Raw genomic sequence first — 22,231 nt, 5'->3', positions numbered from 1 at the left:
AAACACCAAGAACTGATAAGCTTACATTCTGCAAGCCAGTTCCACATTCTGATACAAGTCATAAAACAACCATATCTTCATAATTCAATATTTTGATCTCAACAGTTTCTTCGCTTCCCTCCCTAAAATCAACCCTTCTCCTTCACTTTGTGACCGAAGCAAGACTGGAACAACCATTTCTTGGTTTAGGCTAGGATTGTACAGATTGATCTCTCGAATCTAAAAGTACTCCTGCGCAGTGCATTTGTTTAGGGTTTAGATTCGTTTCTCAGCGGCACACCCAAATTTACCAAAACCAGCAGAATCAGTTTTTACCCCAAAACAAGGAGATAGATTAGATAGACTTTTGAGTGATAGATGAGTTCAAGTCTCCACATACCTTTTTTTGATGAAGTTCCACAAGCTCCCCTTAGTAGTTTTTCGTTCTCAATCGATGAACGTCGTGAAGTCTAATGGTCAACTACTCTTTCTATCCTAATCCGAGACTTAGCTTTAAGTAGACTAGAAATCAAGACTTATAGTTCTGGCAACTAAACTTGACAAACAAGCTTGAGATAGCAATGCTTGTGAGTTCGACCGAGCAGTGCTCTAACACTATCCTCATCATAATCATCATTCTAATAACATGAAAATGGTCGAACCTCATCTAAACAATTAGTGTTACCAATTCTAACCTCGTAATCCTGATTATGCAAATAACTATCCTCATTTTCATGGGTACTATTGGAAACAATGTGTTGGAAATTAAGATTATTTTGAGCAATTCTTTCGTTTTTCTCAGCTATCTCCTTGAGGTATTCCTCTAAAGAAGGTTATGTGCACGTGCAAATGAAAATTCTGGGGTTAACTATTTCGGATATGTTTGGGTTACCTTTAGCAAAATATACCTACAATCAGAGAATGGTCAAAGGTACGAGGCTAAGGCTTGTGGTGTTTCGAATTGTCAGTGGGTTCACCGTACTATCCCACGTATAATCGGTGCCAGACAATCCAATAATGATGTGCACGTGTGCTTTTGTGTTTCCAGAGCCTTAACACAAGAAAACCCACTGACAATGGATTCGTGGGTAGATAGAGTCTTACCTTCCGTACTAGACGGGCGATGAATCGGTTGTAGTCGACTCTGGCCACCGACTCCTATGTCAGTGTACAAACCCGAGGGACCGAGACAGTTTCGTAACTGTCGTACTTCACTGCAGCAGTTTTATTTAAGTTAACCCTTCCTTAGGGTTTTAAAAATAATAATGTCCAAAAACCCCAAAAATAAAGTCCAAAAAGTGTCCAAAAATAAAAAGAAAAATTACAACAAATCCTAATACAATTTTCTAAAAATAAAATATAATAATAAAAAATCTAAAAAATAAAAATAAAATCTTCTTCACTCCTTTTGGGCTCCTCTTTTCTTTCCTTTTTTGTCTTTGCTTTCTCTTTGTAACACATTCTCTTTTCCTTTTATCTTAGCTCCAGATCCGAAAAGAATCAAAAATATACCAAAGGCTAAAAAATAAAAAAAAGAACAAAAAATAAAAAATAAAAAAAATACAAATAAGACCTAAACTATACAAAAAGAAAAACTAAACCTGAAAACAAATCTAAAAACAAGTCCGCGTAGGCGACGCCAAAGATTGATGTGATTTTGAAGTTGTTGTAAAGTGGTAAGAAAAGTATTGTTCACTCGGACTTGTAAAGATTGATTTTAGACTTAAGTTCTAATGAAGCTAGCAAATAAATAAGGATGATAACAATATTACGAGAGACTGGGACTAAGGATTCCACCATACAACTCATTCATGAGATTCATATATTAATTCTAAACAATTATAGCTCAAAATAGTGACTCATATCCTTTACCAAAGGTAGATTTTTGAAGCAATGACCGTAAATCGAAAGCATGAGACATCAAAAGTTTTAAACTAAGCATGAACCATCAATTGAAATCACAACCATTCAATAAAAATTATAAAAATGATTAATAATCAAAGCAAAAAGTCATAAAAGAATTAAACATGATTACCACATGCGTGAAATATGGCTTCCTCAGTCATCCGAATGTTGGGCTTTATACCATCATGCTCAAAACACTCTCAGAATAATATTTCACAGCTCAAACAGTGTTTAAAGGATGAATATATATGAAAAAGAAGAAAACAGATCCATTGCAATGTTTATAAGCGTTGTGTTTGATTGTTACAAAACAAATAGAAGAAATGAGACTGTTGCAGGAATGACTGTCTCATGTGTCGTTTACTTCTGCGACTGGCTTGAGCGACCCAATATTCTTTAGCTTCTTTCTCCTCCTGCAACAACAGGAAACTTTTCTGCAATTCTTTTATTCGGCTTTGTAGCCTCCCAATAATCTCTGCAACTACCACTAACTCTCGATACCCCCTTACGTGACTCCTAACACCTTTTATATACTTCACGAGCCTAAGAAATCTCTGGTTTCTTTGAAAAAAAATATCGAAAGTTTCCTTTTTTTATCTCTTCTCTACGCGGCTTCTTAATCATCACAACTTTCCAAACATAGAGAGTTAAATAATTAGAAAAGTTATCTTTCCTTTTCGTCCACGTATCTTCCAAATATAGCAACAGAAAATAAACGGAAACCCGAGATATATCCACCTCCATGTTTAGCTTCAAATCATTGATCCAGCCAAATCTAGTCCATTTAATCATCCATGCCAACGTTGTTTGGCCTAATCCAGTCAATCCCAACCAAAATCTCCGATTAAATCTCTCCCGAAACTGCTCAACAAAAACTCAACAAAACCTGAGACCCTGTTTCCTTAAATACCCAACGATCTGGTCAAATTTTGCCGAATCAAACTCATATATCAGGCCTGTTTAGTCAATCAGAGTTCATCTGTACCAAATCCAGCGATTGAATTTGTCTAAAAGTTGTCCAAAAATCGAACCCTAGTGCTGCCCTAATTTTCCCGTCAAAATCAAATTCAAATGGGGAATAAGATGGGCACCCCTTATCCGACAGCAAAGTCTCTTTAGCACTTGGGGTGTAAATAATAATTTTATGGGTGCCCGTAGTAAAATTTCTGGGTGCCTTTAATGCTTCTCTTGGGTGACCTGGGGGTGCCCTTACCCAAGTGAGGGGCGCCTTTAGCAATTCCTCAGGGTGCCTTTAACACTTTTCCGAGCCGATTTTTCCGAAAATGTTTATTTGCCAAAAATAGCTACACATACACAAAATAACATAATAAGTACAAAAATGGGCACCAACAATATAGAGAATCGAGATCAAAATAGACAAATAAATACGTATATCACAAGTCGGCTGCTTCATATATACCACTTCCTTCAAGTCACCATGAAGAAATGCATATTACTCACATCCAGCTGAGTAATTCCCTATTCAAACTGCATCGCGGGAGGTAACACAAGCCGAATTGTTGTCGGCTTTGCAACTGGACTAAAGGTCTCTGAAAAATTAAGTCCAGACTGCTGATGAAACCCCTTAACAACCAGTGGTGATTTGTACTAGTTAACAGAACCCTCCTCCATGTGTTTCACCCTAAAACCCCACTTATACCCAACAACATTTTGTGATAGATCGGGTGGAACAACGGTCCATGTACCAGCTTGATTCAAAGCCGTGTGTTCCTCAACCATTGAAGTTCTCCAATATGGCAGTTTGTTAGCCCGACTAAATTAAGTTGGAGTGAAAAATAGAACAACACTAATCAAAGCAGCATGCAACATATGTTTAGTGGCAAAATACGACTTTGGCTTAAAAATACCCAACTTAGCTCTAGTTTGCATATTGTGAGTGTTAGTGGATGGAGATGGATCACATGGGGCATTAGAAGTTGATGGCTCACAGGACAGAACTGAAGGAAAAGAATTCTTACAGATAGAAAATCATCAGTGAGCCGAGAAGATGAAAGAGTTTGACAAATATCTTTAGATGAAAAAAAAAGACTCATCATATATTACATGTCGAGATACATAGACTCTGCTAGTGGATGGATCCAAACATCGATATCCCTTTTGAAATGAGTTGTATCCCAGAAAGACACAGTGCTTGCTTCTAGTCTGTAATTTGGATGTGGCATATGGTTTTAAACAAAGGAATCAAGAACATCCAAAACTCTTTAGAGAATCATAATCAGGTTGTTTATTGAAAAAAACAACTAAAGGAATGTTGAAATTTATGGATTTTGTAGGGAGTCTATGATCAAAACAATCGTAGTGGTGAAATTTTCAACCGAATATTCATGTGGCAAACCAGATTGAACAATCAAAGTCCTAGACAGATTTAAAAACTTCTTGTATTTAGCCTCAGCCACTCCACTTTGTTCCGGAGTATGAGAGCACGAGGATTCATGTAAGATACCTTTACTAGCTAGAAAACCATGTAACTAAATATTAAAGAATTCACCACCACCACCAGACCTTATTGTTTTAGCAGATAAATGAAATAAGTTTTCTATCTGAGTAACAAAATTAATGAACACAATTTTTAAGTCTGACTTTAAAGATAAAGGAAACAACCAACAATACTTGGAAAAAACATCTATTACAATGGCATAATAATTCGCGCCACCAACAGAAGCCACATTACAAGGGACCCACACATCCATGTGTGACGAAGCTAAAGAGACACTAGATGAAGTAGTAGAGAGACTAAAAGGAAGCTTATGACTACAACCAAGTTTAGAATTAGTACAAAAAAATGTTAGGTTATTGTGATTAGCTAAACTAAAGGACCTATGTATCCTCTGAAGGGACTGAAAAGAAGGATGCCCAAGCCTTCGATGCCACACTTCAGTTGAAGAAGCAAATGATGATGGAGATGTAAAATCTTGAGAAGATGAGATATTAGTCTTAAAAGGAATAGAATACATGTCATTACTCTGTTGTCCCTTATAGAGAATCTTCCCAGTGGAGAGATTCTTGACAACAAAACCATCATAATCAAAAGTTACGGAGCAATTGTTATCAGATGTAAATTTATGAACAAAAAGTAAGTTTTGTGATGATTGAGGAACTAAAAGAATGTTGTCGAGCACACCAGGATGATTAGATAGAGATTTAATGCAAGAGCCAAGTCGAGCGATAGCCATACCTTCGCCATTCGCAGTAGCAATTGTTTCAGAACCAATGTAAGGAGATGAAAATTAGATTCTCTTCGTTATCTGTGATATGGTTGTTCGCCCCTGAATCAAGAAACCACGAATTCTCTTCAAAAACAATTGTTGTATCCAACATAACAGAGATATTCTTTGGTGGAATTCGTCTCTGATAGGCAAAATTGAGTCTCTGATTGCAAGTCTGAGAAGTATGACCTACTTTATAACAAATTTGACAACATATTGGTGAATTAGCAGAGTTTGATCTAGAAAAATTGGTTGGTCTTTGAGAGTGAGGTATTGGAGGTGGATAAGCACCAGGATAAGAAGAATAAGAACCAGAATTTTGTGGTGGAAAAAATTGTTGAAATGAGTTGTAATTTCTGATAAAGTTAGGAGTCAAACCACGACCTCTACCTCACATGGATCTATTTGAATTGGTGTTTGATCTAAAAATTGAGATCGGTAGTTCTAAAGTTTAAAATTAGGCACAATATTTCAACAAAATCTTCCTCATATGAAAGTTTTAAAGATGTTGGTCTCTCAGTAACAACAATCTCCTCACCAAGAAGAAGATTGTGCAATTCACGAGCAGTGACAGGGGGATTATGAGTACGAATAGAGATTGAAAAAGACATATAATAAGAACTCATACCATTCAGAATAGTAACAACTAGCTCAGAATCATACATCACACAACCAGCTGCGGCTAATGAATCAATCAATTTCTTCAACTCAGAAAGAAAGTCAGAAGCAGTGAGATTACCTTGCTTGAGTATTTGAAGTTTAGTTCTAAGCTGAAGTACATGAGTTATGATATCTGGGCAAATTTTTCTTCTATTAATTTCCAAAGCTCAAAAGCAGTTGAAGCACCAGTCAAGTGACCAATCACCGAATCAGGGATAGAGGAGTGAATCCATAAGACAATTGTATGATCTTCTTCATTTCATAGAGTATAAGTCGGATTAACAATCAGATTACGCTCAGTTAAATACATCGGAGGAGAAAGGCTCGAACCACCAGTAAAAGGAACAACATTAGCCGGAGCAAAACCATGACTAAGTTCTTCCATACCACAAAATTGGCATCATGCATTTTAAAAGAAATAACACTTGCAATTTGATTGAGAGGAACCAAAGAAATTGAACTAGGTCTAGTAAATAGATTTTCCTATTGAAATTTAAAGAAAAAACTAGATCGAGAATTAGAAAATTATAGATCAAAAACAGGTGAAATCATGATGAAACTCAATCAAATTAATCAATAGGATTGAGAAATTGACTCAAGAATAAACAATATCGAGTAAAAATAAGAAATCAAACTAAGATTTGAGACGAAGAAATCAAAATAATAGAAAAAGTTTCGCAAAAGAAGAAATAAAAACCTGGATCGGAAAAGGCTGTGAAGCAACACGCTACGATGATACCATAGTAATCTTATCAAATCTCTTCATCTCATTTATGGACGATCAAAACAATTACAGACACATCTAAATATCATTACGGTCCGCGAGTTATAACCCCAAAGGTGTCACTATCCATCCACAAAAAACCCATCAAAACAAAAGTAACACAAAAACCCCATCAAAACAAAATTAACACAATAAAACCGCAAAAAATTTGATGAAACCAAAATTTGAAAATTGGGGTTTTTGTATCAATTTTGTTTTGATGGGGTTTTTGTATCGATTTTGTTTAAGGTGGAGTTTTAATGATTCCCAACATTTGAATGGGGTTTTTGTATCACGAGTTTGGTCACCTTGGTTTTTTATCACTATTTTGATATCATTATTTGAAAGACGATATAAAAAATAGAAAAGAAAATATAAAAATCATGCCTCTACAGAAAACAAACAAATAAAGGCAATATATGAGAGTACGCGAGTGACTCGCACAGACACACACACTCACATGATACACCCGAGAGTACCAAGTTACCAAAGACAATCTGATAATCACTATTTAGTAGGGTCAATTAATGACATATTTATAGTTGAAATATCTGATCTCAAGTGGGTGAGTTAAGAATGGACTCATGTGAGGATTTTCTGTGATTTGAGGAATAATTAAGTGTGAGTCGACCATATCACTTTATTCCCTTAACTTTCTTGACGACTGTTCTCTTTAAAGATAGGAAATACAACAAGGTATTTTCCAAACTATCGCAGACCGCCTGACCAAAATCCTAATTTATATGCCCTTTATTTGTGTGATTAAGTCAACCTTCATAATGATGCGTTACCAGGGAAACAATAACTTTATAGCCAACGATGACTGAGATAAATGAGTATTCTCTGATTTGTGCGTTATGACTAGGCTGAGTCATGGTATAATACACGATAACATGAGGATCATGCATGAGACACGAGGGGAGCTTAGGTTGAATATCAACCTTGTGCGGCCAGTCATGTGTGGCTTGTGGAGGCCGCACTTTTTCTGGTGAGTCCCATTGCAGACTGTGGAGAGCTTTGAGGAACTTATGTGCAGTTCTCTTACGTGTTTGTGTATCTTAGTTTCATCATGTTATCCGTCAACATTTCTATGAGACTGGGATTTGAGTTTAAGGATTTTTGGTACGCCCGAACCTCGTGTTTGTACGAGATTAAGATGAGCTCGTGGGAGAGTCTCATGGAGTCAGCTGGGACGATTTCATGAGGTTTCGGTCTCATGGATTCAGTTGGGACACGCTCAGTGAGGCATGGATATGTGCCCGAGAGTATCTCTTGTTTGCATGAGACTACAAAACATTTAACTTCGCCAGTGAGCCTCCCGGGGACGTTACTAGGAGTTAACCGCGAACATGTCATGCAGGGCGCAAAAATATGACCAGTAAATCCAGCTGGGAATGTACTAGGAGTTAGTCACGAGGCTCTCATGAGTAAAACTTGAGGTGCGCTCGTCAGATAAGGTGTGGACTTGCTTGCTAGAGACCTAATTCTCATACTACTCATGAAGTCATCTACAGACGCACTCACGAGAATAAATAGCAGAAAAATATTCTCCTTTGTCTCTCCTCTCTCTCAATCCCTCTTCTTCTCCAACAAAACCATCAAAAAAAATCCCTCTATGCTCAGATCTAGTCCATTTTTGGACTAGATCTGAGCAGATTTCTTCATTATTCCTTTTTTTCTAGGTTAGTTAGTAGACTAGTTTGGTTTTTATTATGTTTTCTACTTATCTACACCGTTTTGGTGGTTTTATCTACTCTTTTGAGGTTTATCTTCGCTTTAATGGCGATTCTTGGTTATTAAGTTGGGTTTTGAGATCAATAGTGATGCTCTTCAACGACGAAATCTCCATCTTTGTTGTCTCCGGCGAACTCTTCATCGGAATCTTCATCATCAACTTATCCGGCGATGAAATCTTCGTAGATGGTCTTTTTGACGACGAAAGCTTCATCACTAGTTACAAGAGATTTGAGCAAATCACTCCTATTTTGGGAGCATTTCTTTCTAAAGAAGGAAAACAAACTAAATGGTTGGAATTTAATTCCGAGAAAAACCATTCTTCTTCCGATTTAATCGGATCTTATTCATACTTGTATTTTTCTTACTCCGGTAATCCTTCTCTTTCTCTTGTCGGATTTCTCGGTATTGTACTCTTACGGTATGTTCTTGTTACTTTGTATTCTCTTATTTTCGTTCTTAGACTCATTGTAACCTTGAAATACCATTAATGAAAAGGTTTCTTGTTTATCAAAAAAAAAAAAGAAAAAAAAAAGAAAAGAATAAATAGCAGAAATGACCAGTGAATCCAGCTGGGATATACTAGGAGTCATGTGGCCTTGCGGGCCATGGGTTTTCAACCATTGAAATATGATTTGTAATTGTGAAGATTGGTATAATGCTGCAATAATTTTTGTAGGTATGCAAGGCTTTGTAATAGAAATATATCCCCGAAATATTAGCTTCAAATCCGCTACCTTTAAGTTTTGTTCAAAAAAAGGCATCCAAAGTATGAGGTAGTTTGAAGATAAAGGGGTGATTGAATCCCCCTCATCATTAGAATTTTAAAAATGGGTCTTTTTCTAATGTACACCCATTTGATAATGTGTTTTCTAACATACACCCGTTTTTTATTATATTTCTAAAATACACCCGTTACGATAATTCCATCCGTTTTTTAAATAAAACGGCTAACGGCATTTAAGTATACAACTGTCTTACAACTGTTAGGACATGAAAAGTCTGAAAAACCCCTACGGGAATGGGGAGTTGGGGACTAGAAGCAGAGAAAACTACTGACGGTGGGTTTGTGAGATTGTGGAAGATAATTTGCTGGGATATTAGAGAGGAGATGAAGCTGTTGATGGTTAAGAAGAAGTTGTATGGATCGATGAGTGTTTGCAGAGAGTTAAACACCTGAATAGAAGCTGAGAAGAAGTTGAGAAATTGGTTGATATCAAAGGTTTTGTAAGTATCGCGATGAACTCGATTCCTTATTTCCAACTCTTCATGTTCATCTTCATCCGAAGAGTTTGCTTCTATGTGAACTCCAGAAAAGCGATCCTCTTCTCCCATTAGTCATATCACTATTGTAGTTATTGTTTATGGGAGCAAGAGAATTCATCAGATCCCAAGTTGAGGGCGAAAAGTGATGGCCGAGCACTCTTAATTCCACCTCCTCCTTCACCACCTACTGCAACTACAACGCCATCTTTATCAACAACAAGAAACTTTTTTTTTTCTAATTTAGTAGTATTATTACTAAGAAAGCAACTTGAAAGGTTTTTGATTTATGGGTGCATCCGTAATTTTTTAAGTTAGATAAATCTGCATCGTCTGTTTCATTCCATAGATGTACGGCTAGATCTTTAAATAGTGTGCACTAACGTCTTCATGGATGGTGAGTGTATTTTAGAAATATCGAAAAAAAAACGGGTGTAGTTTTGTAAACAGGTTATCAAATAGGCGTATTCCGGAAAAATTTCCTTATGGAACTCTTTAATCGTTTATCGCAGTGCGTTAAAATTATATTACTCCCTTACTCAACAAAATATTAATGAAGTATAGAGTACGAAGCAATTCGTTCCACGAAGGATATTGTTGTTATTCGATTTTAATTTCTTAAGTAACCATGGGAGATTTTATCAAAGTAATAAACCTAAAATCGAAAGCATAGTAAATAGCTGAATGGGTTGAACTATGAACAGTTAGTTCGTACGGGTTGGATTACAACAATTTTATGCTGCCTCATGGTTCTAACACTTCAACTAGGCAGTGGTGCAAAAGATAACAAAAGTGGTGGTTCCCTTAAGTTGATGGATGATATTATTTTTCGTGGATTTCTAAACAGAAAAGTGATTCTTCTTTAAACACTTGATCTGTAATCTTAACAAACCCCACCCACATTGAAGAATTTACGCATTCTAGAAAGAAATCAAAGAGGCACAATAGCAACTTCGAACACTTCAGAGGGGTAGGTTCGTCTCTGTGCTCGATACTCAGACACTCGAGAGCTGTACATCCCCAGAAGGCTTCTCATCATCATTGTTTTTCTTTGGGGTCGACTTGTAGTAAGTTCCGTATATTATCAATTGGATAAAGCCAAGAAAACAACCAGAGCCATTACTTATAAAGATGTAAAGATCGAAACGGAGCAATGTGAACGTCAACCAAGTTCCACCATTGAGGAAATTTGCAAGCAGAAGGAAAAACGGCATGTACTCAACACTTTTTGTTCTGATAACCAACAACATTACGTCCAATGGCATTGCATACATGGCAATGTTGAAGATCAGACAGAAAATTCCGACAACCATTGTCCTTCTCTCGATAGTGTGCAGGAACCCAAGAGTAACACCAACTACCAAGGCAAAGAAAACTATTTCAATTGCCAACACTTTGAACACGTACAGTCTTTGCTTTTTGTTGGCGTACATGAGATAAGTGAAGATGTAGGCGAATTCTACAACGAGACCCACTCCATTGATGGTGATAACAAGAATGCTGTGTGGATGAACAAAAGGAAGGCCATAAAAAACCCATAGTGCACAGTTGAGTATGGTGGCGAGGTAAGGGTTTGGAGAAAAATCCTCCACTGCTCCTTTCTTGATGATCTTATAAAATGTAGGTGCAGGCGAGGCGAATAGACCGAAAGAAATCACATTTCCGATCACCCCAATGATATTACGGATTGTATCAGTGTTTGCGGTAGTCATCTTTGTGTAATTTGTTCTTGTTTCCTTTTCCTTTACTATCTGTATTTCTTCGGAGATGAAGGAAAAGGAAAACAAGAACAATTCAGAAACTACAAGTTTTATAAATTGAGGCTGATGAAAACATAATGATGAGATATGCAGAATTTAAAGGCTTACTCTATTCAACAGAACAACAAAATTTTACTCGCAGTTCTTGGTCCATGTTGTTGACAGAGAAATTTTTTGGATATTACATAGATAAAGACAGTGTGGATAACGGAGATAGATAAAAAAAAATTAACAGCCTAGATTAACAATTTGGGATTAAATCCCTTCGGATTACATTAGATCGTAATATAATATAAATCACTAGTTTAACAATCCCAAATGAATGGACTAAAACAATATCTGTTGCATTTAGATATTGTTTGGTCGAAAGAGTCCAAACACAAAGACGGCCAATGATGAACAAGCTAAGGAATCAAGACGAATATATAGGGTGGAATGACCTTAGTAGCCAGAGCGGGAACGGGTCGGGAAAGGGATTGAGAACGAAAACGAAAAGTGGAAATTGAATTATTGTCCCTCCTTCTGATGGGCTGAGCCTTCACAAATATCCCTAAGCCTATTTACAAATGTCCCTGATGGCATAATTGAAATTCTGATTAAAAAGCTCAGTTTTATAATTCCTTTTGTAACCTTGTACTTCTTCTTCAGTTCTAAAAGTTTCGTCACTCGGGACGAAAGTCAGTTGAACCCCTCACCACCATCTCCATCGCTACCCCCTCCGCCGCTGTCTCCATCGCTTCCACAACCAGCACCACGACCACCACCATTTCAGATCGCTTCCACAACCAGCATCACCACCACCACCATTTCAGAGTGAGATCGAAGAAATTTTAGATTGAGAGAGATCTACATGTGAAAATCAAACAAACCCACCACCACCATCTTCATCTGACTTTCGATTGCTTACCACCATGATTTTTTTTTGATTTCAACTGATTTCATACATATTCAGCGATCGATTTGAGTTTTTGGTTTTCGATTTTTGGTAATTTCAAGTTTGGATTCAATTGCGAGTGGATTTTGAGTTAGAGATTTTAACTCAGTGATTTGAGCTCCAGATTTGTTGATTCTGAAACTTGTAAGGTTCGACTTTATTTTTAGGTTTAGATGGAGAAACTGAGACTCTCCATCTGAGACTCTGGGGATGTTGGTATTGAAGAGATGAAAAAGCTGTAAACTGCAGATGTAGGGGTGCGTTAGTGGTTTGATGGGTTTGAAGGTGCGGGTAAATTAACATGTTGCTGGTGATTTCAGTCCATAGTGGTTGAAGTAATGAAGCTTTGTTGGTTGTAATGAAGTTGTTTTAGATGAATGTTAAGTTTACAAGGTTGGAATTTACATCCATGGATGAGTGCTGCTGGTTCTTGTCTTGCAAATGGAGTTCAGGATGAGATGGAATTGAAGAAATGGGTAAATGCAGTGGGTTTGTGTGTATGTATTGCAGTTGTGTTGATATGCAATGGAGTCTGGATTTACAGAGAAAGTGTTGATAACTGCAAGCTGAACTGAATGCAGGTGCTAATACATATGAAGTTTGAATAGGTGGTGATTCTGTTGTGCAGTGGTGGTTTGGTACTGCAGGTGGAGTTGTGATTTATGTATATAATAGATGAACAATGAACTGGTGAAGCTGCAGATGATGCAGTTCAGGTGCAGCTGAGATGAAGCATTGGTGTACATAGACCGAGCTGATATGAGAGTTGTAATGAAGAAGCAAAAGAATGGAAGCAGTATTGCAGTTGTGCTTGAAGTTGTTTGAGGTGGTTATCTGAGATGAAGCAGGCAGTGATATTGCAGCAGCAATATGGTGGTGCAGAACAAGGGTGTTGTGTTGGTGTTCAGTCTTATTGATTTGGTCGCATTAACAGATTTGGTCGCCCAAGCACTGTTTACAGTGGGCAATCTTATTCATTTGTCATAATCTGTTTTAAGTGTGAAAAATGATTATACTTATTTTTTTTTACTACAGGTATATCTTTACATGTGCAATCGAAACACGGAGTTCTCATGGAGTGAGTTTATATATTTCAGAATTGATTCATGTACATGCTAGTTTGTTTGTTCATTGTTATGGTTATTTGGTTGAATTGTGAAGTGAATGGTCATATTCATTGTGAAAAAGATCTATGGACTTCGTTTTTTATGGGATCAACTACGTTTGTTGATCCATTTATGGGATCAACTCTTGTTGTTGACCCAATTTTTTATGGGATCAACTACGTTTGTTGATCCATTTATGGGATCAACTCTTGTTGTTAACCCAATTTTTTGTGGGATCAACTACTATTGTTGATCCAATCAACTCCTATTGTTGACAACATTTTCTTGGATTAGTATAATCATGCTTGTAGTTTAAATCATGTAAATTTCTCCCAATGTTGAACTTGTGGTGCAATGGTAGCATGACTGAATCCACGTCAGATGATGTGTGTTCGACTCACGCCAAGTTCACTCCATTTACATGGATCAACTTTCATTGTTGATCCACTAAATTGGATCAACTTTAATTGTTGATCCACTAAATTGGATCAACTTCTATTGTTTATCTTTTTTTTTGATCAACTATCGTTGTTGATCTCCTAAACTGGTCAACTTCTACTCTTGGCTCTATTTTTAATTTGGATCAACTATTGTTGTTGATACAAAAATATCTGAACCAGTGGTGGCGGCGACGGTGGTGGCGGAGAAGGACTAGTGGTGGTGGAGGACTGGTGGTGGTGAAAGAGTGGTGGTGGAGGACTGGTGGTGGTGAAAGAGTGGTGGTAGAATATTAGTGGTGGTGGTTGGTAGATGGTGGTTGTTGAACGGTGGTGGTGGAATGGTAGTTGAATATTGGTGGTGGGGGTGCTAGTGGTGGTGGTGAAGTGGTAGAGGACTAAATTTGTTCCATTTTGAAATAAATAAAAATATTATATGGTTGAGGGTATTAAGGTAATCTAATTTTAAATGGATAATGTTATTAAAAAGTAGGGACATATTTATCGTTGTATAAAGACATATTTATTGGGGTTCAAAAGTAGGAACATATAAATAATGTACCCAATCGAAAACGTAAATCGTGAAACTTTCAAAAGATGAAATTCAATGAGCGAATCAGGAGCGTAAATTAAGTTCAGTTATTACTAGTCTTTTCAAATTTATAAACAAGAAATAAGACAACAACATATAACATTTAGCGGAAAATCTCAATGAAGTATTACTTTCTTCTGGTTTCCAACAATATATATCTTATTTAGTACTTGTCTATCCTGTGAACTTTGGTTGTAAGTGGGAAGATAGAATACTCATTATCCAAGAATATCTCTTACCATACAAACGCTAAAGTCTAAAACTAACTTCTTGATAAGATAAATACTAAAACTAGGTAGATAAGTAATACAAACATACATGCTTATATTTAGGCTAACCTAAAATATATAGGAGTCGGATACATGATATGGGAGGTACAGATGTGAAGATATAAGAATATTAGATATGTTTCGATAAGATATTACAGCCGGAAATTTTGGGTATTAAAGGGAAACGTTTCTACCATGTCAGGGGCGCGTTTCCTTCTTATCATGAGCGCATTCCCATCACAATTTTCAGTGGGGAATGCAGATTTGTGGTTCTCACTAAGATTCGTGATGACTTTTCACGTTCCTGGATACTAAGAGAATGACTTCAAACCATAAGTTGCTTTAGGTTGAAGCTAAGGTAGCTTTGGAACCAAGCAAACAATATTCACTGTTAGATGAAAGCTTTGAATTTTATTCTAATAAACAAGATATACACTCTGATTAGGTAAATCGTAATCGAACCGTGTACAAAGACTATGTTTAACATGGTTAGCCGAAACTAGTCGGTTTGAGCTTAAAAGCTTAATACTCATTTTCATGAACACAAAGACATTAATCTTGAGTCACAATCACAAGATCAAATGAGTCTAGTGTTTTTAGAGAATTGATCAAATACAAATCATCTCGTAAAAATAATTTAATCGCATTTGAACACAATCGACATAGTTTGTAAATGCACAACGTACAAATGCATGAGTCGTTCGTGAATCGGTTGAGTCACGGTACGCGGACCGGTTTGCAAACTTATGAGCAAAACCGAGTTCCGGAGTTGACAGAACTTTTTCCGTTCACGTACCGGTTTGCAAACTTAGGTGCAAAACTAAGTTCCGGAGTTCACAGAACTTTTTCAATTTGCGAACTGGTTTGGAAACCTTAAGACTTTACCGGTTCCGGAGTCCACAAAACCTTTTCAGTTTGCTTAGCCGTTTGGGTACTAAACGGGTTCAAGAACATAGAATTGCATTGGTTCGCATACCGGTTTGGATACTTAAACCCGGTTCCCTTACCATGGTTCCAAAATGGTTTGCATACAAATATGCATACCTATCCGGATCACAAAACAAACATATTTTCCCATGATGTGCATACGAATATGCGTATCACACAAATATGTAAGTCGGTATATAGCCACTCCGCTACGTGTACGAGTACATATAATACGGATTCAGACATATAACAGTTATCTCAGTTTGTAAGACTGATGACAATGTCTTGTATTCCGAATATATTAGTTCTATATTTTTCTCTGCATCAATTCGAAACATTCTCGAATAACATCAATGACACATATCACTGTTCCAGGCTATTTTCGAATGATAAACTTGAATCATGATTTGGTTCCGAACAATAAATTTTTCTCCACCTAAATTGATCAAGTATGAAGAAATGTTCATTAAGCTTAGTCATTATATTTTGAGAAATTCATAAACTAAATAAATAGTTCTCGACTCGAAATTCTTGTCCATGCAAGCTCGTCTAATTAGTTATCCAACAATCGTCTCAAGGATAGAAAGGTGGATATAACTTGGAAAATAGGTGGTTCAGTCTTCACTTACCTTTTGTTGATGAAGTTCTCCAAAAGCTTCAGTTGATCTTCGCCTTCAAACGGTAGGACGCAAATGATGACTGGTTTTCTCAACTACCTCTATCCTAGATCGAGACTTAACTAATTGTAGACGATAAATCAAGATACAGTTTTTACAACTAGATTTGACAACAAGCTTGATATAGAAACACTTGTGAGTTCAACCGAGCAATGATCTAACAAACTTGTTAAATAACCCACTAGCGCTAAAGGACTTAGAAACAACAAGACATACTACGAAGAATTTACCTCTTCCTTTGTTCTTCTTCTTCCATAAACCTCCACTACCATGGTTGTTTTTTCTTTAGACAAGAACATGAAGAACATCTTGAATTTTAACTTCTCGTGAACCCTAAAAACCCTAGATTTCTCACATACCCTCTCTCACTACAAGTCTCTCTTCTCACATAGATTTTTCCCCACAACCAACCATTAGAGGACACAATGGTTGTGACCCTCAGATATTGTCAAGAGGATTCTACAAGTGGATAATTTCTCCTCACCATATAACTCCTGTTATACAGTAGTTACATCCTTGTTCTCCAAATATTAGATAACATCTAAGAATACTCTCATACCTTATTAGGAAACCTTAAATTTTTAAAACACTCCTCCAAAGCATCATACAAGTTTCCAAATCCAAATAAACCTCATAGATATTCAATTCCCGAAATAGCCTTTTTGCCACCGTTTTGATAGCAATAGATCACTGTTTCTGCTTCAAATTATGTTACCAAAAATCCAATTTCATACATATGCTTTTTTTATGGAACAAAACCCAAAAAAAAATTAACAATGACAATAAGCTTGAGATAGAAAAACTTGAGGGTTCAACCGACCAATGCTCTAACAGTTATTTATGTTGCTTCAACTCTAGCATTACAAAATTAATCTATAAGGCTTCTTGGGAAACCTTGTTCTGCATATTTTTCAGAGAGAAATTGCAGCATTTACAATTTTATTCATTCAATATAGAGATATAAGATTGAATCTTAAAGTGTTAAGGAACTAGTGTTTACCCACAGAAATCTTTGCCCCCTTTCACGAAAAAGTGAAAATTACACAAAAGGAAGAAAAAAAATAGAATGTGGATATCGGTGGAGATGCATTTTATCCTCTTGTAGGTACAGAGGAACAACTTGAAGTTGCAAATTTTATTTGAAAACGCATGGGATACCAAATACACCTAACTTTTTCGTTCGGCAACCTGTATAGACAAAACTTGATACAATTGCAAGTAAACCAACTTAATGATCCTTGACAATAGGTATATAGAGTTAGTATCTCAACCTATGCTCAATCATTATGTATATAACACAAGGTCCCTTAACCTGATTGTTAAGCAGGGTACTTGGACGATCTCAAATATCAATACCCAAGATCAATCTAGTCGTATCCAAATAATTCAATCGGAATTATGCCAAGTGGTTAAAATTGTTATTTATCTTTCAAGATAAGTATTCTATAAGAAACTAGTCTCGTAATCGATTACAATTAAGTGGACGTATCTACTTAGATTGGATACGTACAAACCTGTGTAAATCCAATTATAAAGATAAACAATATAATGCGGAAAATAAAAAACACAAGACACCAGAAATTTTGTTCTACGAGGAAACCACAATAGCAGAAAAACCCTGGGACCTCGTCCAGATTGAACAACATACTGTATTAAGACGCTACAGACACTAGCCTTCTATCAGACTTCGGACTGGAATGCAGTTGAGACCGAATTCACCTTCCAAGCGATTCAGTTACAGTCGCGCTCCTTACGTCTCTTGAACCTCGCAAGGCTCTATGCACTTGATTCCCTTAGATAACGTCCTTTCCAGTATGAGAGTTTCTTCAGCCGAAGTGAAGACTTTTGATACCAATATGCCTCTAACAAATAAGCCAGTTTGGTTTCCGTTTAGATCAAAGATCAAGGTGTGGGAATTTGTTTGTAATAGACAAGCTAGGAAACCTCATAAATACGGAACTTACGACTTAGGAAGAGAAGCCTAGATTCTTAACCACCTCTCAAGAACAATCGTCGAACGATCAACTAAGATCAGTTTTTAGATATCTATCTTGAGGAATCACACAATCTGAGACGAAGAGAACTTTGCGATTACTATCTATCTTTCCTGAAAGAGATTACAAAAACCTCGATAACAGAAAAGCAAGATAAGGATACACGAACTATCAAGGTAAAGATAGTCGGACCTGGCTTCAAGAGTCCCCAAGCGAAGTTTTTTTAGTCGTAGACCTAAAAGGTCAATAGAGGTGACTCTAGAATCATCTAGACACAAAGTGTCAGGGATTGATTTTCCTAGTTGATAGAGATGCTCTATTTATATTTTTCAAAGATCAGGGTTATCTTAGAATTTAGATCGTCAAAATATATTAAAAGACTATATACATAGGTTCAGTTATGGAAACGTGTTTAATGACTGTTCGGTTTGGCAAGTTAGACAAAGAACTAAAATCTATTTGACGTTCATTGAAACACCTAAGAAATTAATCATGAATCACATACAAAAGTGTTTAAGTGATCAATGAATTCTCAGAAGTGTTTAAGGGAGTTCCAGCAATGCTAAACACAATAAAATAATAAGTTTTTGAGCATCTGCTAAAAAATTTCGGGACAATTGGTACAACGGCTTGCAAACCATAGGGCTTGTTGACGAGTCAAGGGGATACGGTTCGTGAACTGGGTTCGCCAACCCTACTAGACTATCGAACTCAGTTGACCTCGATTCATGAACCGAATTCTCCAACTGTTAGCTAATTTATCCAACTTATAAAATCAGTTCACCACGGTTTGCCAACCGGGTTCATGAACTGTACCCAACTGAACTTGCGGTTTGCGAATTGGTTCTCCAACCTTCCTCTATTTCGATATCTCAGGCATCTATGGTTTGCGAACTGGTTCGCCAACCTACCCCGAGTAGAAATTTCAGTAAGTTCGTATTCTCTCTTATGATGTTTGAAACATTCCCTAGTGATATAATCATTTGTATGAGAAATTTTCAATTGATCCATAAATTAATTCATAGAACTAATATTGTTAAGGACCTTTGAACATCTAATCGCTAAATCATATTTCGAGATTTTTCACAAGACAAGCTTGACTCGAAACATCTTCTTTGTAAATCTACTAAAGTCATACAACATAGTCTCAATAGATAGAATGATGGTATAGTGAGTAAATTAGAATGGTCCAGTCTTCATATACCTGATACATAAGTTCTCCAAATGTCTTCGTCGATCTTCAGTCTTCAAGGGTGATCTCTGATACTAAACTACAATTTTAACCTATCCGAAACTTGACTTAGTAGACTAGAAATTAAGATATAGTTTTGATTACCTAACATTGACAACAAGATTGAGATAACAAAACTTGTGGGTTCAACCGAGCAATGCTCTAACATTATCACATGACGAGACAGAACTAGGATATGTGTTATTTGATGATTAAACGAAATGCTAGATAGTGTTTATCTATTTATTTTTTAAAAAATATTCCAAATAGTATTTATGTGATAAAATTTAATTGAATGAATTACTATTATATAAAATATTTTTAATAAATACACATATCCCACCGTATCTCGTATTTTTATTTCAAAATTTTGACGAATTTCCGTATCAGTATCCCTGCATCGTTGTCCCTGTATCCGTTCTTCATAGTTCATAACATTATAGAGGGTTTTCCTCTTCATAATATCGACATGCTTGTTGATGCCAAAAGTGGTCATGGTATATTCTCATACATGGATGGATACAATGACTATAACCAAATAAAAATGTATGAATATGATGCTAATAATTCAGCATTCCGAACTTCAATCGGAAATTTTTATTATATTGTGATGCCTTTTTGTTTGAAGAATGCAGGTGTTTCTTATGAACATGACGTGACTGCTTCATTGACATGATTCACAAACAGGTAGAAGACTATGTCGACGATGTAGTTGTCAAATAATAAACTCGAGCATCTCATTCGGACGTTCTATGACAAGTATTTGAAAGGTGTCAACGACAGCTCGTCTAAAGACTTCTGTGGGATCATGAATCTCCATGAGTACCGTTGGTGGGAAACTAGATAATTGCAGTGTTATTAGTTTTAGATTATTGATTTGATTAACTAACGGTTGTTGTAATTTTGATTGCACTTTGTTTGTTTATTCTTGAGAACCTTCTCTTCTGATATAAGGCTCACTCAAACTAGATCAAAGTATCGACGGGATCTTTAAAACCATCTTCGGATCTAAAGACATCTTTTGATAATCCATTGTTAACAGACTCTGTTTTGTGCGCGATTGATCACAAGAGGATTCAAGTGTTGTTGTGCAGGTATTTGAAGGCAATAGAAGATTCAAAGACGCAAAAGAATTCTTATTAGTTTTTGTATCTTGTTGATTTAGTGGACAAACCTTGATCGACTGGGATCCAACTAGAATCGGTTTATCTTTGATATACTTGATTGATTAGTTGCGTGAGATCGGCACCGCTTTATAGTTTCTCTTTGAGATCTATATTGATTGATTACGAATCTAAAACATAATAGCCTTTGTCAACAACTCATCAAATATCTTTAGCAAGATTGATTAGAGTGGTTACCTAACAGATTCTTCCTTTGTTGTTTGGAGTACGATCCAAAGGACTTGTTATTCACGTGCGTGACTCTAGAAGTCGAAGGTGCAGGGATACTGACGAAACTAAGTATCTAGGGGTAGTCTGCTTGGTCTCAACTATACGAAGTTGGTATTAGATTTTGGATAGCGGCTTAATTCCGAGAGTATTCAAAACTGGACTAGGTCACGGGGTTTTTATGCATTTATGGTTTCCTCATTAACAAAATCTTGATGTGCCATTTACTTTACTTTTCCGTAATTATATTTGGTTTATATAATTCAAAGTAAATTGCACTCGTACGCTAATTCCGTAACACTTGATATTGATCTTATAGAGTTTAGGTTATTACTGAACCTATTATCAAGTGCACACTTTGTTGTCGTATCGTCTCGATTTTTTATCCGTAGTCAATCACACAAGTGACCTTGTTGTTGTATTGTCTCGATCTCGTATCCATAGACGATCACACGAAGTGTGAACCGAATTTGTTGTATTTCCTCGACTTTGTTCATAGACGATCACATTCGGTAGAGGACTTATAGGTTGATACATAAAAGATTGTGGTGTATTTGGGTACCCTCGTCTTTTCAATTACGACTTGAGGTAGTGGGTATTAATGCCACTTGCCATAATTACGGAGAGTTTTAATAGGGTGGATGTACCGTCTGAGATGGTTTCCTTTTCCTCTCTCTATAAATTTCTTTTTGCAGTTTATTTTTATTTATACACGGTTGAGAGTTTGAAACTTTCATAATTTTTTCCAACCTTTTGGCGGTTTAAAGTTTATAGCCTCGTTTCTGCAGAAGCTTTTTTCGTTTCTATTAATGGCGCGTCATCAGGACTTGACCTTCAGGTATTAGTCGAACCCAACCGTAACTGTGTAAAATTGGAAAAAAAAAATCCAATTGTAAACCAGTTATAGTTGGGTTTTTGGTTTTACGGTTAGGTTGGTCTTAATCGAACCCAACTGTAAATGGGTAAAACTCAACTGTAAACCAGTTAAAGTTGGATTTACTAGTTTTACGGTTAGGTTGGATTTAGTCGAACCCAACTATAAATCAGTTACAGTTGGGTATTCTGGGAAAAACTCAACCATAAATCGATTTTAAAAACTTGAGAAAATGGTGTAACTCGGAATTTTTTTACGGTTAGGTTTTATGAGTTACAAACCTAACCGTCATAGCACATGCAGGGAAAAAAAAATTGATTTACAGTTAGAATTCTTAGTTTTCTAATTGTAACAGCTTCAGAGAACAAGTTTACGGTTACAAAACCAAGAATACCTAACCGTAAATGGTTCTGCAAACCTAATTTTTTCTATTGATTTCAATCAATCTAACCATTTCAAACGTAATTTGGTTTGTTGATTACCACCACTTCTATTAATTTGCTTCTGT

At 36.3% G+C, this 22,231-nt stretch overlaps 1 protein-coding gene across 1 annotated transcript; it reads right to left on the bottom strand.

Annotated features, from left to right (window-relative positions):
* Positions 1 to 10,526: 10,526 nt before the first annotated feature.
* Positions 10,527 to 11,353, bottom strand: LOC113287973 (bidirectional sugar transporter SWEET6b-like). Its single transcript, XM_026536886.1, has one exon. The coding sequence runs from the start codon at positions 11,241 to 11,243 to the stop codon at positions 10,527 to 10,529; it is 717 nt and encodes a 238-aa protein (XP_026392671.1). The 5' UTR covers positions 11,244 to 11,353.
* Between the last annotated feature and the right edge of the window lie 10,878 nt (positions 11,354 to 22,231).

The sequence above is a fragment of the Papaver somniferum genome, chromosome 1, assembly GCF_003573695.1.
Source record: "Papaver somniferum cultivar HN1 chromosome 1, ASM357369v1, whole genome shotgun sequence".
Lineage (NCBI taxonomy): Eukaryota > Viridiplantae > Streptophyta > Magnoliopsida > Ranunculales > Papaveraceae > Papaver > Papaver somniferum.
Note: the sequence above shows the minus strand (reverse complement) of the source record. Positions and strands in the feature narration are given on the sequence as shown.

What these genes read in the sequence shown, in the direction of transcription:
- LOC113287973 (XM_026536886.1), bottom strand. Translation starts at nt 11,243, where the DNA reads ATGACTACCGCAAACACTGATACAATCCGTAATATCATTGGGGTGATC.